The sequence below is a fragment of the Ovis canadensis genome, chromosome 21 (genome assembly GCF_042477335.2).
Source record: "Ovis canadensis isolate MfBH-ARS-UI-01 breed Bighorn chromosome 21, ARS-UI_OviCan_v2, whole genome shotgun sequence".
Classification (NCBI taxonomy): domain Eukaryota; kingdom Metazoa; phylum Chordata; class Mammalia; order Artiodactyla; family Bovidae; genus Ovis; species Ovis canadensis.
In genome coordinates this window covers 59,804,362-59,822,025 of record NC_091265.1, presented here as the reverse complement: position 1 = coordinate 59,822,025, position 17,664 = coordinate 59,804,362, and the positions used below count along the sequence as shown (strand labels likewise).

General features: G+C 48.5%; 1 protein-coding gene across 2 annotated transcripts; it reads right to left on the bottom strand.

The window, feature by feature from the left end:
• Nucleotides 1-2,435: 2,435 nt before the first annotated feature.
• Nucleotides 2,436-15,864, bottom strand: DPF2 (double PHD fingers 2). Of its 2 annotated transcripts, XM_069566420.1 has the most exons (12): nt 15,181-15,535; nt 10,681-10,841; nt 10,189-10,296; nt 9,701-9,864; nt 8,789-8,881; nt 8,554-8,632; nt 8,003-8,044; nt 6,849-6,986; nt 6,593-6,721; nt 6,340-6,452; nt 5,768-5,849; nt 2,436-3,746 (listed from the first exon to the last, which is right to left on the bottom strand). In XM_069566420.1, the coding sequence occupies exons 1-12, from the start codon at nt 15,210-15,212 to the stop codon at nt 3,670-3,672; spliced, it is 1,218 nt and encodes a 405-aa protein (XP_069422521.1). In that variant the 5' UTR covers nt 15,213-15,535; the 3' UTR covers nt 2,436-3,669. The 2 variants fall into 2 exon arrangements, with proteins under 2 accessions (XP_069422521.1, XP_069422523.1); XM_069566422.1 differs by lacking the exon at nt 8,003-8,044 and having other exon boundaries at nt 15,181-15,864.
• Nucleotides 15,865-17,664: the final 1,800 nt, after the last annotated feature.

Below are 17,664 nucleotides of genomic sequence, written 5' to 3'. Positions count from 1 at the left end.
GAAGGAGGAAACAGAACAGGCTTCATCTTGAAAGCAGGACTCCATCTTGGGCTGGACTGTGGACTTTGAGCTCTATGCCCAGTATCTATGGAAACGACATACCAATTGGAAAACCAGACCCCCTGATGGAAGAGCCCCAGGGCTCATACCTAGACTCTCTGTCGCCTGAAAGAATACCCTAATTATCTGTATAATCTAATGGAATCATAAATTTTATTATGCTTATTGGGGTATGACCACAGGCCTATTGATAATTGTCCACTATTAACTACCTAGGCTTAAGGCATATGAATCACGGGTTAACTTTGATTGTATCTTTCTTTTCCTTTGTTCAGACTAGTTTCAGGGAATTTGGGGAAGTGGGTTTGGGCACGTACACTTAGGGTATTTAAGGTTTTCACAAAAACTGGTCAGGGTCCTTGGCTAAGAGGAGACTCTGCCTTGGGCCCGCCGGTGCAATAATCTGCCCTCTACTATCTGCATTGTCCTTCTGAGTGAGTTTGTTTCCCGGAATGCGTGGCTACAATACCCTAAGTATATCTGCCCAAACCCACCTCACCAAATTCCCTGAAACTAGTCTGAACAAAGGAAAAGAAAGATACAAAGTTAACCCGTGATTCATATGCCTTAAGCCTACATGGTTAACAGTGGAGAATTATCAACAGGCCTGTGGTCATACCCCAATAAGCATAATAAAATTTATGACTCTATTGGGTTACACAGATAATAAGGGTATTCTTTCAGGTGATGGAGAGTCTAGGTATGAGCCCTGGGGCTCTTCTATCAGGGGGTCTGGTTTTCCAATTGGTATGTCGTTTCCATAGATACTGGACATAGAGCTTCAAGTCCACAGTCCAGCCCAAGATGGAGTCCTGCTCTCAAAATGGAGCCTGTTCTGTCTCCTCCTTCAAGACTACTTGCTTGGGGCTAGCTGAGTTAGGGCACGTGGAGATTAATTTTTTAGTTTTGGTACCTTTTGGGCAAGACTCAAGTTCCTAAAGTCAAGATTTAGTAGTATTCCTTTCCTTGGTAGACTTCAGTTCTTTGAAATCCAATAGACTTTTTAACCCCGGGTCTAGAGTGCCGAATCCTCAGCCTCTAGCCTGCTTTCCTCTCCCTTCAGTCATTTGAAAGGCTGGGGCCACAGGTGAGTCCCCCTTCTCACAGGCTTTCCTTCCCATCCCATCCCTGATCCCTCTTCCATCCTTCTATGTCTCATCCTAAATCCTCCTTCAGCAACCTTTCCCAATCTCAGCAATGCAGGGTTCTCATCAGCATTCTCATCTTCTACACTTACTCCACCTGCAAGGATCGTCTCACTGCTTTACTCCCTCTGCTCTAGGCCTACTTCCAGGTACAGACAGGATGGGGGCTGTGCTGTGTCCCTAATACAATTCCAAACTGGAGCACCCAGCTTACTTAACTGAGCACAGGGGCCCAGGCCACTCTGCCTTCCAGGAGGAAACAAGCGGCTTTCAGGCTGGCCCAGAAAACCCTAAGCGTATTTCAGGGGGTTCATAACTGATTCATACCTTTCACATGTTGGCTGCAGGGAAAGGAAACTCACTTTTGTGCTCATAAATCTGTCTGGAGGAAGGCTGTGGCAGTGCATTGTGGGCTCACTCACACTGCATTCAATTAAACGAATGAACGCCAGGCAAGCAAGGTTGGGGTCTCTCATGTTCATGGCTTACACAAAAAGTCCTGTGTCTCACCATGATGTCATGAGTCTTCCTGTCATTCTATTTATATAATCATCAAGCTTCTGGACCTATTTTTAAGTATCTTAAATTGCAAGGTCAACTGTCATAAAGCTGTCATTACTTGCACGTACAAATCCAGCAGAATTTCCCCCAAAGACACAAAAATACGGAAACAAACAGGATTCTAAAGTTAAACTACAATTTTAAAAAATTATTTTTGCCTGCGCTGGGTCTTCGTTGTTCCACAGGTTTCCTCTAGTTGCAATGCTCCGGTTTTTCACTGCAGTGGCTTCTCTTGCTGGGGAGCAGGGGCTCTAGGGTGAGTGCCTCAGTAGCTGTGGCTCCAGGCTCTAGTGCACAGGCTTACATAGTTATGGCCTGCGGGTTAGGGTTAGTTGCTCCGAGGCATATAGAATCTTCCCAGACCAGGGATCGAACCTATTTCTCCTGTAATGGTAGGTGGATTCTTTACCACTGAGCCACCAGGAGTGCCCTCAAATTTTGAATTAATCAAAACAACTTCATTTTTCTTTATAAGAAATTGTCATAACTTAATTTACATAAAAGATTAAAACAAAGTATCCAATTTTGTATCAACTTAATCTACTAAGGTTAAGCAAAAAGTTTAAGTTGGGTGAAAAGCTATGCTTCAAAACATTTAAAAACCACTTTTGGATAAAGTGGCCTTAAACAGGAAAGGAGATCTGGAGATAAAAGAATCCAGCAGAAGGCTCTGTGTAAAAATGTTTATTTGTACTAATGCTTAGAATATAGGAACTAAGGAAAGAAAGAAAAAAAAGACACCTCAACTCCAAAGTGACAGTGAATTAGGGCCTGCCCACAGCCAAGGGGAAGGACATTCCAGGCTGTCCTGGGATGAACAGTCCCCCCTATTACTTGAAGTGTCACCAGGCAGAAAATTAAAGAATCAGGGTGTGAAGACCTTACCAGCTGCTAACAAGTATGCGAAGGAGGAAAGAGATGTCTAGGTGGCTCCCCCACGACCCAGGAGCCAGGATACACAGAGCAGGCGGCAGAGGCTCCCAATTCAGTTAAGGGCAGGAGCTGAATGCCCAGGTCCAGGAAGAACAAAAAGGGGATTTCGGAGGTAGGCTTTTTCATCGAGTTAAAAAACAGGCACATTATCCAATATCTCCCAGTGGCCCCCAAGCTTCTGGCCTGGCCCTGTGATGCTTCCCCTCTCCCCACAAAACCAAAGGGAATAAGGAGGGGGGCGGGGCAGAAGACAGAAAATAACAAGGGTGGGGAATGCTTCAGTCACTAGAGACCAGGGCCTGTGAGAATGAGACAGGCAAGCACAAGGGACAATCAGGGTGAGGCTGCTACTCCCCCTGGGGTAAGTTGGTGGGAACGCGGTAGAGCCAGGAGCAGGACCAAGAGCATCCTGGCTCAGGTAAAGGATCCTGGGCTGCAGGAACAGAGGGCCGCAGTAAACCACTCTGGGGGAAGGAGGCGGTGAGGCTAAGCAGCATGAGGGCATGGCCAGCTGCTTGCCAGCTTGCTCAGTTCTCACTCCCAGCTGCTCTGGCATATGCCCCAGTCTGACTCACCTTCACAGGAAGGGAAAACCCTGGGACCAGAGTGGAGGCTGAGCTGAGAGAAGTGAGCTGCTCTCCCACTCTTTCCCGGAGGACACTGCTTGAACCCTGTGATCACCAGGGCCTCGGCCCAAGGCAGACAGAGTGAATGCTCTTCAGGGAGAGCAGGGAGAAGCTGGGCCCACAGCTATGCCCTGGGGCAGTGTGCTGCTCCGTTCTCGCTGAGGGCCTGGGGCCAGAGGTGGTCAGAGCTACCACCTTAGCTTGCTGCTGCCAAAGGCAGGTTGGCATGACCACCCTGCGATTCTCTGGACTTGAGAAAGAGAGGGGGAAGGGAAAGTGGGTATGAAAAACAGAGAGGAGGAGAGAAACAGCCCTAGATGTATGAGGGGTCGAGGGTGGCCACATCAAGAGGAGTTCTGATTCTGGTAGATGGAAGCTTTTTCCTTCAACAGGTCCAGACACAAGTGGCAGCTCCAACTTCCTGCAGAGAAGCATAGAGGGTTAGGAGGGCTCCACACAATCCTCCCCTGCTGTCCTTCGACCTCCACCCTGCACCTCCAGTGGCAGACCTGGCTACAGGTAAGACTGGAGATGTGCTGCAACAGCAAAGTTTCAGTTATCTTGAGCAGGGACAAGCTCTAGGTTTTCAAACAGCAGGAAAAATAATTCTCAATGGAGATGAAAGATAGAATCACCTGGAGGCCTATTTTAGAATACAGATTCCCAGGCCCTCTGGGCCCTATAATTATAATCACTAAAGAGGACCTGGGGAGACAGAGAACTTTTTTTAAAGCAACTGAGCTTTAAACTTGTGATTACAGAAGAGCAAGACTTTTGTTCTCATGACCCCAAAGGCTAGAATAAAGATCATGAATAGAGGGTCTAGAGAAACCAATACTGATTCCACAGAAGACAGTTTTCTGCAAAGCCCACAGACAGAAGAGAAGGGCTTGCCACCATCACCAGGTGTCTGAGCAGAGGCTGAGGACCCAGTGAGAGGAAAAGCGGGCCAACTATGATGCCACTTATTGTGACCCAAGTCTGGTTTCATTAAAAAAAAAAAAACCAGGAAACAATATTCCTTATAAGCAAAATAACTGGTTTATTTTGCTCATTTATTAATACTTGCTACAGCTAAATTCTTCTATGCCTTCTTTTTTGAGAAACAAAATTAGCCCTTAATGCCTCAAAACTATAAACATAATTGTACATATGTGTATTTCAACATCATTCTGAGGGAAAGAATCCATAGCTTTTAACAGCTCTTCAGAGGTGACTCTCAAAAAAGCTAAGGTCCTTTCTAACCCAAAGGTCAATATATAGCAGTTGATAAATTTTTTCTGTAAACTGCCGGACAGTGTTAACTACTTTAGGCTTTGTGAGCCACACAGTTTCAGTCATTTTTTTTATTTTTTAAAAAAACTGTTTAAAAATGTAAAAATAATTTTTAGCTTGTGAGTTATGTGTGCTAGGTTCGGCCTGGGGTCATAGTGTGGAACTCCTGGCCTAGAGGCTAGACCGCCTGATGGCTCTGGCGGGCACTCCCCAGCTGCCTGCTGTCTACCACCGCAGTATCTGACATCACTTCCTCAGGAACACCTTTCTACAGTTCATGCAGAACTGTGCCTGTGAATTGGTATTTTATGGTTAAAAAATAATAAAACACAAAACATGCTACTTCTCCCTAAATGTGGCCTGACAGATAAAACAAATAAATGAGGTGTGACAGATGAAAGATCGAGGGAGTGCTTCCCTGCAGCTGCTAAAGGACCCTCAGACGTTGTTAGTGGCATCCTCCTCTAGGGGGTGACAGCAGTCTGACCTACACTGCAAGTCAGCTCACATCAGCAGTGAGCTACTTTCTCTCGCCTATAACGCTGGCCCACATCCTCTGACACACTAACAGCTCCTGGGCTTCATGTACTCCTGAGTAAGCTTCTGAATTTCGATAAAGGAGGGACTTCAGCACAGAAATCTGATAAGAGGACTTGCAGAGAGGCAGACACTTTTTGGTGTCCCCAGTGGTTTCATCGAAGACCTTCCATAAATTTGAAGCATCTTACTAAGCACTGTTGGAGGGCCAGAGCAAACTGTTCAGGTCCCAGGTTCAGCTCCCTCTCCCAATTGGTGGAAATGAACACTCAAATCTGTCAGGCATGGAGTGGTGAAACCAAAGTCCCTCACTGGACAAACTATGACTGAGTTTTGTAGGCTGGTTGAACGATAACAGATCTCTCCTTCTGGTAATTATTTTCTGCTCAGCATTTGTTTTCTTTCAGGCTGTCCGTTTTCTGTGGCTGTGCATGTTATCTGGTGATAATGTACAAACGCTAAACCCTAGAAGTTGCAATGCTAGTAAAGCACTCTGAACTGAGTGAAGGCTAAGAGCCTACTCCCTAACCTGGAAGACTGTATCACTGATACAGAAATACACTCATTGTATAAGTGATTTTCAAGTCACTAATAAATACTTGTTCTGAGTAAGAGTACAGGGAAACCTACCTTCAGGAGGCTCAGACATGGACGGGGTTAGACAATACATGTGGTAGCCACGATCGCAGTCATCACAGAAGAGCAGCTGGTCCTAGAGGAGGTGAAATGGAAGAGGAAGGGGGAGGTGAATGACTCCCCTTGGCTGGGCCGCTGGGAATGGGTTAGGAGGGCTCTTCCAAGAGGGGCGGGGCAGATGGCAGGAACAGATGTGGGACCCTCTGGCCAGAAAACCACTGCTGTCCCTCTCCGTCCAGGAAGTCACTGTCATCCCACTGGGACCCCAACAGCCTCAGAAAAGACCTTTCTATCTAAATCAGTTATTCATTTACTCTAACAGTTAACCACACTACTGCATGGAACATTCTCTGCAGGGAACAGTATGAAGATGCCACTCATTTCTTTGCTAACTGTTCACACAAGCGTGTGAAGCCCATGAAAGCAGGGACGTTGTTTAGTGTCCTTCGTGCCTAAAACAGGGTCTGACACAAAGCAGATACTCAGTGAACACCTGCCAAACCAATCTCAGTGCCCGCTGGTGGGAAGGAGAGGGAAGCCGAGCAGGAACGGGCGGGGGCACGCACGTCGTTCTCGGAGGTGCCGCAGATGTTGCAGCACTTGCACTCGATGCACTGCCAGCGGTAGGTCTTCACCGCTGCCATCATCACGGGGGTGAACTGGAGGCAGGACGGGTGCCCTGTGGAGGAGAGCGGGCAGGTCAGGGAGCTGAGGACTGCGGAGCAGCGAGGGGGCCCGGCGAGGGCAGCCACCGGGATGCTGGTGAGCCACGAGCCCTCAGGGTCTGGGTGCCGCCAGGGGCTGCACTGGCTCAGATACCTGAGCGGCCACAGTCAGAGCAGGACACCAGCTCCTCGGGCTGTCCTGTCTTCTTGTTGATCTTGGAGTCCCCCAGGCAGAAGTCGCAGTAGTTGTTGGGCAGGGCCAATCCATCAGGACCCTTCTTGGCTATAACAAGAAAGGGAAGAACTCAGATGATACCCAGGCGGGCCTCTGGGTCTCCTGACATCCCCACAAGAAGGGTTTTTCACAGCCAAGCCGACTCCTGCTTGCCTCGCCCCTGACACCAGCTTACATTTCTGCTCCTCGGACCTCTGGGAAACGGGGGTGGGTGGCTGTGAGTCTTCCTTGTCCTCGCCCTCCTCCTCAGCCAAGTGGGAGTGGGCATAGTGGTAACTCAGGCCTGGTCGGTTCTTGTAACGTTTTCCACAAACTGAGTGGGGAGAAGATTGCAGAGAAAGGTGTTAGGATCTCAGGGTACCTCATCCCTGCCCCTCTAAGCTGTGGGCTCCACGTGAGGCAGAGGTAACCGCCCCCATCAGCTCTGCTCAGGGACAGACCTTTACTGAGAGCCGCCTCCCCGTGGCCAGGAACAGCAGGCCCGGGGGTCTCAAGCTCCCACGGCTCCTCCACTTACTAAAGCCCAGAGCACGGCCACCTCTGCTCCTCCACTCAAGCTGTCTGGGAGACTGAGCCGTTGCCTTCTGCCTGCCTTGGGAATAGTCTGGGGAGCTCCAGGTCAGGAAGGAAAGGGACCTTCCATAGTATTGCAATAATTCTGCAATAATGGCAGGCAGGAGGAAAGCTAAGACTCTAAACTTTTTTATCCTATCAGTAAATGTAGGCTCATGCTACTCCCTACATACAACACAGCCCACCTCTGCCCAAATAAAGAAGTAAGGGTGGATCTCTTGGGAAAAATCTATCAACTGAGTCTGCTGGGGTAGCTGTTCCCCAGAGAAACTCAAAGACATGTGCACAGCAGTGCTCTGTCCAACCAACAACCCCTCAACCACCAAGGAAAGCAGATCCCCACGAGGCACCCTGTACCTTTGAGCAGTGATACCAAGAAGAATAAGGGGTGGCAGGAAAGGAATGGGGAAGGGATGGGAAGGGTGGCGGGATGGTGGGGAACGTTAGCTGACCACCACATGTCTGTTTTGGGGAAGCGGAAGCGGAGGGATCTGGGACAATGGGTCCCTCAGAATGCTTCTAAAGCCACCCCATGCAGTGGGCCCAAGCAGCCCTAGAGCAACGTGGTGGGAGACGAGCAGGGAGAGGCAGCTTCTGGGACTGTGAGGAGTGGACTGCAACAGAAGGGCCAGGGCTCCTCTCTCCATGCCATTCCAGGGACCTTAACACTAGCGTCACAGATGAGAAAGGCAGGAACAAAGGGAGAAGGGAAAAAGGGATAGGAAAACCAAAAGTCTGAGAAGTTGAGAGAGCTACCTCTCTGGGGCGCTTTCGAGGTATGCTTTTGTTTGAAACTATCTGAAAGACAGAAAGAAAAGTCATGAGAAGAGGGCCTTGGTACACTTGAGACAGGTACAGCAGCAGCAGGAAAGCAGAGCAAACGAGAGAGAAACCCCAGCGGAGACGGTGGTCCCAGGGTGCAGGGACAGAAGTGGGGCGAGTCAGAGAAAAGGGGAAGAGGGAACAGACATCGGAAAAGTCAGCGCTGGACTCCTGGGGCCTGACTTGATTGGGGCCAGCAGGCCCAGATGTCATCTACTGAGAGGCCAACTTTGCCTGCTGTGTGTCCCTCATGGGCACCCCCACCCCAGAGGACAGCAGAAATCTCCCCCAGAGCATGCAAGGCTCACCCATCGTGCAGCAGAGGCCGGGGCCTCTCAGGGATCTCAGAGGGAACCAGTCAGCAGGCAGGACAAGAGTCCAAGCTTGTTTTACCACTTTGAGCAAGAATACAACCTTCCCTCCTTTCATATCCCGAGGAGCTGGGTCGAAGGCAAGGACTACCCACCCACCCGTGAGGCACTCACTGTCACAGGCATAGGGTTTGTCCCGATCCTCCAGGATGGAAGCGTCCAGCTTCTTACGGGCACTGCCCACACCTTTACTCTGCAAAGAAGAAGAGCCCTTAACTACGGTGTCTGGGCCTGAAGAGTTATTCTCTTGGTAGCGGCTGCTAATCTCATTCAGGAAGGATGATGGCAACAAGCAGCAGTAAGACAGTGGGACTCTGCAGGCTCCCCAATCCCCTGGGCTGCCCCTCACCTTGGACTTCCCCTTGCCCCGACGCTTGGGAGTGTCTTCTTCATAGTCCTCATCATCAAGGTCATCCAGGAAGTCATCTGGTTCTAGGATCCGCTGAGTAGACAGGAGGATTAGGATGGGCAGAAATGAGAACATCCAACAGCTCCCCCACGTTGGGACTGGCCAAGGTTGCCAGAACCGCCTCCGTGACCCAGCGGCTCCACTCCAGCCTCACTCCTCACTGCTGTTCTTTCAAGGCTTTGGGCTCTCCTTCCTCTGGGCCTTTCTTCATGTTGTTCCCCTAGTCTGGAATGCCTTTTCCACCATCTCCAAGTAGCTAAATCAAACACCACGTTTTCATAAAACTTTCCCTGATACCCCAAGTGGCATGCCCTCTCCTGCCTCTGATCTGCCACCTGGGTGGGAGCATGTCAGCAGTGGTTCCCTTCCAACACCTAACATCCCAGAGTTAAACTGGAGCAATGCTGCTTACTTGAGGCAGGTTTTCCTTTTTCCTAATGTGCTGTAGCGCGCCACCCCTCCTTGTGAAATGGGCAATGGTACCTATTTCCTAAAATTGTAGAGACTGTAGAAAATGATGGAAAAGCGCTTAGCAGTGCCTGACATATTTTTACATACAGTTTTCGCTTCCTTGTTGGCAGAGACATCACCTAGGTAACCCTAGGCACTAAAAAAACTCGGGTGGCAGCAGAAGATGAGAGTCTATAGTTACTAGAAAAGGAGCAGGCAAGACGGGATGGTGACAGTGCAGCCCGTCAGTACGCAGTGCTCACTAAGGAATGGAGCAGGCAGAACAGCAGGGGCCCTTCCTGGCCCATAGCTCTTGCTTCTATCCTGATTACTGGGTGGCCTCGGATGAAGAGGAGACTGGTTTCCACCACAGTTTCCTTAACCATAGTGTTAATCGTGTACCTTCCGTGCTCGACTGTTCGTCACAGGAAACTCGCCCAGGCTGTCATCATCAACTCGGGGATCGGGGGCGCCTCGCTTCTCCAGGGGGTCGGTGCGTAACAGAGCCTCTAAACTACTGCCGTCCTGAGAGATCAGCCCCTCCTTCTTCAGGGTCTGGTCTGTGTCTGCGGGCAAGGTCAGGAGGAGGTGAGGCTCACAAGGGCTGAACGCAGATCTGCCTGACCTACAGTGTCAGACCAATCACAAGCCAGTCACTGTCTTCTGGTCTCTGGCTGCCCAGGAACCAAGATGCTTTCATTTACTTGGCACCATAACTTATCTGTTTACTTGTCTCTTAACTATTAGACTGAATTCTTCACAGAAAGACTCACATGTCATTCATTTTAGTATCTTCAGAATCTAGCACTGGGCCTGGTATGTAACAAGTGATTAGCAGGCCTCTGACTATGCAGCAGGGTATATCCCGCTCAGGGAGGACTGTGCTTCACCTGGTTTAATAGATGGGAAAGAAAGCCTTGGATCCTCAGGAGGGTGGGCTCGCCGCTTTTTCCGCCAGCGCCGGGCAGGGTAAGAGTACAGCTGCCCAGAGGCCAATCCTAAGGAAGGAAGGAAAAGAGAGAAATCAAACCCTAACACAGCTCTAGAAAATAGTATCAAACACTTTCTACATGAGTAGCGTTCTAGAGCAAGGGAGGAATATGGATGGTAAGCACCTGGGGCTGGAGGAGGCATGGCTTATGGACAAGAAAACAGATTAAGCTCAGGAGCCTTGGCTAACACATAGCTCTCCAGAGCCCAGCAAGACCCTGAGCAGTGTAGCCCTGTGGACAACAAAAGGTGTTTCAACCTCTCCAGGCTTCTAATCACGGGAAGACTGTATGCATCCCTGGGTGGAAAGCAACAGGGAAAACCTATTCAGCTGGCTCATCACCTAAGATGAGGAAGCTGGTTCCTCCTTGGGCTCCTGAGTGGATTCTCACCTGGACCCCGATGTCGCTTTTCCATCCAGATATAACAGTTGCTCTGGGCTACTCCCGTCTGTGAGTCCAAGAAAGGCAGGCGTACGCTGCGCTCAGCACAGAGGCGGGCGTTGTAATTGTGGCACTGCTCCATGGCATCTTTGTAATACTGCTCCCCAAGGCTTCAGGAAAGACAAAACTCAGGTGTGACTGCGCACGTGTGTGTTTACGTGCTGGGCTATCCCTTTCCCTTGCCATCTGCTTCTCTAGAAGGCTCAAGGGACTGGGAGAATGTCACTCTGCTTTTATTTGCTTCCATTTCTGCCTCATGGGACACCAAACCCCTTCACTAGGCCATTATGAGGAAAAGTACCTTACAAATAAATTACCGTCAGAGCGCATGATTGCACCCTGTGTCTAATCAGTCCTTAGTCTAACCCACAAAGAGGGGAAGAAAATAATGTTTGTTCTGTGCCTCTCATGAATCCAACACTTTGGTAACCAAAGAGCTACTTATCTTAACCCTCAGGATTCTGAGAAGCTGAAGTTACTCCTGTTTACAAATGAGAAGAGTTCAAAAGATCTGGGGGGACTTACTAAAGTTTATCAAACTCCATCTATACAAAGAAATTCAACTTAGCTATAAGAAAAAAAGGAAGCTCTTCATGTACAAACATTAAACAATCTCCAAGATAACTACAAAAAAAGGGGAGGGGGTACAGGGCTGAGCAGTGCTATGGGATGTCCCTAAGTGGTGGAAAAGAAACTGTAGGAGTCCAAGGAGAAAAACCAGGTGGCTAGGGGACTTTCTCCTTTGTGCCATTTTATATCTTTTGAGTTTTAAACTAGGTATTTGCAAAGTAGCTAATTCTATATACTAACTTTACAATCAATATAAATCATTTGGAAATATGTGAACACCCTTGAAGCCTACTTTCTACTGAGTACCATTACACTGATACAAAACCTGTTTGCAGAAAGGCCTATTCTAGACCCTTCTCCATTCTCACACCAACAAATTTTTTAAGAACCTTTTTGAACTCAAAAGACCTCCTTTGAAATGTGAATTTTTTAAGAGTGATTTCACTTTGACTTTTCACTTTTATGCATTGGAAAAGGAAATGGCAACTCACTCCAGTATTCTTGCCTAGAGAATCCCAGGGACGGGGGAGCCTGGTGGGCTGCCCTCTATGGGGTCGCATAGAGGACTGAAGCAACTTAGCAGCAGCAGCAGCAGCAGCAGCAAGAGCTTTAAAAAGCTGCAAAACTGCAGTGCCAGGAGTAATCTGGTTCTAAGAAGCATGTATACAGAACCAACCTTGTTCTCATCCTTCAGGGTTTAACAAGCACAGTAATACTAGAGCTTAAACTAACACAATTCACATTTCTATATTCGAGCAAACTTTTTCTTTCTTCGCACTACGTGGCTTGAAGGATCTTAAAGTTTGCCAACCAGGGATTGAACCTATGCCCTTAGCAGTTAAAGCGCCAAGTCCTAACCACTGGACCACCAGGGAATTTCCCTTGATTGATCAAAGTAAACAAACTGAGGGCAGATGATTTCTTTCCCACAATATCCTCAGCACCCATGAAGGTGTCTGGAATATCCTGACTCAGAAGTAAAAAGATCAGGCTTGGCTGCAAGTCACCACATATATGGACATTTAGTCAACCCACGTGGATCTCAGGTATGCTATTGACTAGGGAGGCTGAACTAGATAAGCTCTGACATATTCTACAAGAGGGAGACTCCAAGCATGAGAAGTTGAACACAGTAAATCTCTGTCGCTTATGTTCGTAACTCAAGCTGCAGCAACAAACCCTGCTCTGGAATCGAAGAGGGGCTTTCATGGGGCAGCCACTGAGGCACAGCTTAGAACATTCCCAGCAACCAACAAAGACATACACTGCACGCAGGCAGTGACATCACAAGATAGTCTGGCTTGATTCAATGTGCTGTAATGACTGTAATTTGAGGTAGGCATGAAGCCTGTGCTGGAGAATAAAGAGAAGGAATAGGCTCATATTTGCTCGCCTTTAGGAGGCAGCCATGTCCTCACTAAACAGAGGAAAAGTGGATAAACAAGGCTGAGTGCGGCAGCGCCTTTGTTTCTGCTGATGGAAATTGATACTGACACTGTAAGCCAGATGGAAAGAAGGGCTAGACAGGCTGAGAACTGCAAAGTCAGAGCAAGGAGGCTGGAAACTGTCGGGGGTGGGGTTGAGATATGACGAGAGATGTTCTATCAAAGCTCTGGTGAGTTAAATGGGATTTCAGAAGGTGGGGCAAACTGCATTGTGAGTGAGAGCTGATAACGAAATACAAGTTGGAGGAAGAGAGGATCTGATGAGGATAGAGCAAAAAAGAATGAGAGAGCTCTCTTAAGAATCTAAGGCTCCTACAAGAAATTTTAAGCTAACATTCTCCAGATCTTGTTACCTAACTCAGAGGATTTCAGCAACCACAGCTCTTTTATACTATTATTTTGCCCTGTAAGACCTCTTAAAGATTGTTTCAATTCTGACACCACCTTTGGGAGGGATGGAGAATTTACAAATAGGAAAATTCTTCTCCCAGAACAAGATGCAAGTCAGAAAAGATGAGCTAGTAGTCCTGACCTCAATGTAAAACCTCAGCAGTCAGAAGACTAGGCACACCATGGTCAAGAAAAGCGTCTCTTTACAGGATGAGAATGGTACAGGAAGACTGGAAGTCTCTTTTTAAAGAGCAGGTTCTGTACGAAAATGTATTAACTGTGGTCCACAGCTCTTTACAGCTAGAACTGAGGAGCAGAAAGTTGGTTATTTATTACTGGTACTCAGGAATCAGCAGTTGGTGACCTTCACTATCTCTACAGATCTTTAAAGAGAAATAAGAAGTCAAGCTCTATTTAAACGGGCAACCCCTCACTTCCAATACTGCATGAAAGGGTTGGTGACCTTATTTCTCAGATGAAAGTCTTCCAACATAAACAATCTCACTACATAAAACTCTTAAACCTAGGCAAGTTTTGACATTCCCCCATTACAGTAAGCTTTCCAAGGTAGAAGCTTTGATTCTTTTTTGAGAGGCATGAAACCTGTGTAAAACCTCCCTTTACAATGGGACAGGGGCAGTCAACAAAGAGAAAGACGGAAACAAAGAAAGAACATCTGAGTCAGTATGGATAACATATAAATGGTAGATCAGCAGCGTCATTTCTAAATTGAGGGAAATGTCAGCTTGGAGAGAGTGCTGGGGAAACTGAAGTGGGTAGATCAGAGAGGAAGATAATAAATAGTGCTGGGAGTAGGGGTGGCTGAAATAGGCAGCAGGATGGAGCTGAAAGCACGCTAAAAAAAAAAAAAAAAAACCCACAAGGAGAAGGCACTTAGCTTAATGGAAGTGGGAAAGCATTCTCAAAGAAAAGGCTCCAGGCAGGGGGAGGGAGAGAAGCAATGTACTCTTAGAAAAAAGGCTCTTGGGAAGAGTGGGGCTCAGCCTACTACAAAGACAGTTGAGAAGCTATGTGCCCCTTAGAAGAGTTCCCAAACCTTTACCTTCTCACCCAGTCAAAATCCAAAAGCCAAGCTGCACAACTGGTCACCTCATTTTTCCTACCCCTGCACCAAGCCAAATGTGTCCATTAAAGAGCTTGCTGTATTGGCCGACGGGGGTGGGGGTGCAAGAACCCATTGGAAAACTCATTGAGATTCTTCTTCGGGGAGGAGGCTGGATTAAATCAAGTCCCAAAGCATCTTTAACTCACAGCTAACAGGCCATTCTCAGTCTGCCAAACAACCATGAACTTTAACTTTGCTTGAAATCTGCCCAGTCCAAGAGTATTGCAGAGCGAAGACGGTCGACCCAGATGCCCCTCGGGGCGGCCAGGGCGTCCTGGACTGCGTCCGTCCAGTGCCCACTTTCCGATGGCTGGGACTGGCCGGCGCCAAGCCCCTCTTCCCTGAAGTTCTTTCCCTCTGGATCTTGCTCTTCCACAAATTCTCCCCAGGAATATTTTTGGTCTCGGGTACCTGATACTCAAGGACCACCCCACCCCCGCCCCCGCCCGCCCAGGAACGTCACGGGGCTGTTCAGAACAAAACAGCCCTGAGCGCTTAACGGCGCCAGGGCGGCCGAGCCTGCTCCTCCGGGGCCCGCTGCGGGCAGCCGACGGGGAGGGGCCGGCGGCCAGGCTTCGCGGGGGTCGGCCCCGCTCTCCCGGACGGAGGCGAAGCCGGGACCGTGTGCCGTACGCAACAAGGGCGCCATACTCTGGAAACCTTCCGCCTGAAGGAGCGCCCAGCCCCACAGGGAGGCTGCCCGTCAGGGGCTCCCGTGTGCCCCCCTCAGGGCCTCCACAAGTTTCCAAAGAAGCGCAACGTCTTTCCCGAGTCTCCTGTTGCCCTCCCCTCTAGGAGTCGCAACACGGCCTCTCTGGGCACGTCCCTCTCTCCGCCTCGTCCGTTCCCACACCGCCCCCTGCTTCCAGGTCCCCTACAAGACCTCCCAGGCTAGAAGAGAAAGAAACGGCCACTCACAGCTTCACTACATTTTCCACCACGGCCGCCATCTTCCCGGCTTCTCTCCCTCAGGCCGGGAGGCCCGGAGCCCGCAGCGCGCAGGCGCTGGGACCGCAAAGGGAACCAATTTCCTTGTCCTTCTGCGCAGGCGCCACCGGGGCGCGTGCGCCCGAGAGCGAGCGACGGAGAATGAGCTTCTGGCCGGTTCTCCCCGGCCTGGAAATCCAGGGACGAGTGCGCAGGCGCAATGGAGGCGGGCGCGCGCCCCGAGGCTTCTGCTCCAGTTTTGCCTCATCCGTTTAGTGAGAAGGTAGAAGGGAGAGGATCTGACCAGGTCCATAAATGAGAAGGTGAGAGGTTGGTGAGAACTGGCAAGCCCAGAGGTGGTCTAGATGGAGGTCATGCGTCCTGTTACCTCGCTGACCTTTAACCTCGTGGTTAATAACCCTTTGCCCTCACGTACAGACTCAGGGTTGGTGGGTAGCCGAAGGTAAGAGCAGTGCACACTCCTCTTGGGCTGGCCACTTTAGTGAGAGAAATATTAACTCCAAGAACCTGGCAGATCTTTGGCCTGAATATTTGGGTCTGACAAAAGTTCCCCCACCTTCCTGCCACCAACTTAATTGATCTCCACCTCTTCTCCCCTGCTTCCTACCCCTAAGCTCTTGTCCTCCTCTGAAGAACTTCTCTCCTGCAACTTCCTCTCCTGTACCATTCACTTCTCCTTCACTATTGAATCATGCAAATTCATCTGCAAACATGGCTTAATATCCTCTTTAAAAAATATCAGAGCCCTTCCTTAAGCCCTTTCTGCCTTTATCACCCTCTTTCTTTTCACCCTTTCAGAGCACGTATTCTTGTTTATACTTACTATCCCTGCTGATTTATTTCCAAGTGTCTCTCTGCCCAGTTTAATGGGGATTTTGTTCTCATCAGTTCATTGAAACATCTAACAAAGACACCACGATCTCCATTTCAACAGATTTCGAGATCTCCCTGTCTTTATCAGCCTATCAGCCCTCATGACAACACTGGCCAGTCACTTCTTTTTCAAACTCATCTCTGAGACACACACTGTCCTGGCTGGCTGCCTATCACACTGCCAGCTCCTTCAGCTTCTTTTACTGGCTCTCTGTCCTCACATCTACCTAGACCCGTCAGAGTCCCCAGGGCTTGGTCTTTGATCCTGGTAATATGCCGTATTTCATCAATTCTAAGATGCACATATTCTCTGCCCTCCCCCCATTTTAGTATTTCGGAATCAGGACACATCTTACCATCATTGTGCCTTAAAATCAGGTTTGGCAGATGAGAGTTGAGTGGTATTTGTCATTGTTTACCCTGCACCAAATTTGCAGAATAGATGTCAGCAGCTTGGAAGGAAAACCTAGGGACAATACTGTTGCACTCTTGTTCCCCAAATGATTGTGGGAATCAAAGGTGATACCAAAAGAATTCAAAAGTATGTGTTTCAGCATGAATGTGAAAAGTAGAAGTGTTAGTTGGTCAGTTGTGTTCGACTCTGCGACCCCATGGACTGTAGCCCATCTGGCTCCTCTGCCCATGGAATTCTCCAGACAAGGACACTGGAGTGGGTAGCCATTCCCTCCTAAAGGGATCTTCCCAACTCAGGGATCAAACCCCAGTCTCGTGCATTGCAGGCAGATTCTTTACTGTCTGAACCACCAGGGAAGCTCCCAGCCCCACATTCATATGTTTAAGTCCTACCCACTAAGTCTGATAATATTTGGAGGTGGGATCTTTCAGAGGTAATTAAGTTTAGATGCAATCTGAGGGTGGAGTTCTCATGGTGGAATTAGTGCCCTCATTAGAAGAAGCAGCTGGAGATCTATCTGTGAGGAAAGGCCATGTGAGGACCCAGCAAGAAAGCAGATGTCCACAAGCTAGGAAGTGGACTTCCACCAGGAACCAAATTTGCTGGCACCTTGATCTTGGATTTCCCAGCCTCCAGAATTGTGAGAAATAAATATCTGTTGTCTATGGTACTTTGTTACAACATCCTGAGCTAAGACAGTGTGTGAGCACTGAAGCTGAACACACACATACCCTCTGACCCAGCAATTCTATTCATGCATGCATATATGGAAAACCATGTGTAAGAATGATCACAATAGCATTAATTGTATTAGGCCCAAACTAGAACATTCCAAATGCCCATAGCACTAGAGTGGATTAAGCAACATGGTAAAGAACAAACTTGCTACACAACAACGTGAGTGAATCTCAAAAACGTAATATTTGAAAAAAAAGAAGCCAATTTCCAAAGAGGACATATTGTGTGATTCCATTTATATCAAATTAAATAATCATACATGCTAAACTATGGAGGCAGAAGTCAGGAAAGTGGTTCACTTTGGAAGATAATAATGAGGGGGCATAAGGTGGCTACAAAGGTGCTAGTAATATTCCTTGTCTGGGTTACACAAGTTTGTTCACTTTGTAAAAATTCATCGACCCACCCAAGATTTGTGCACTTCTCTG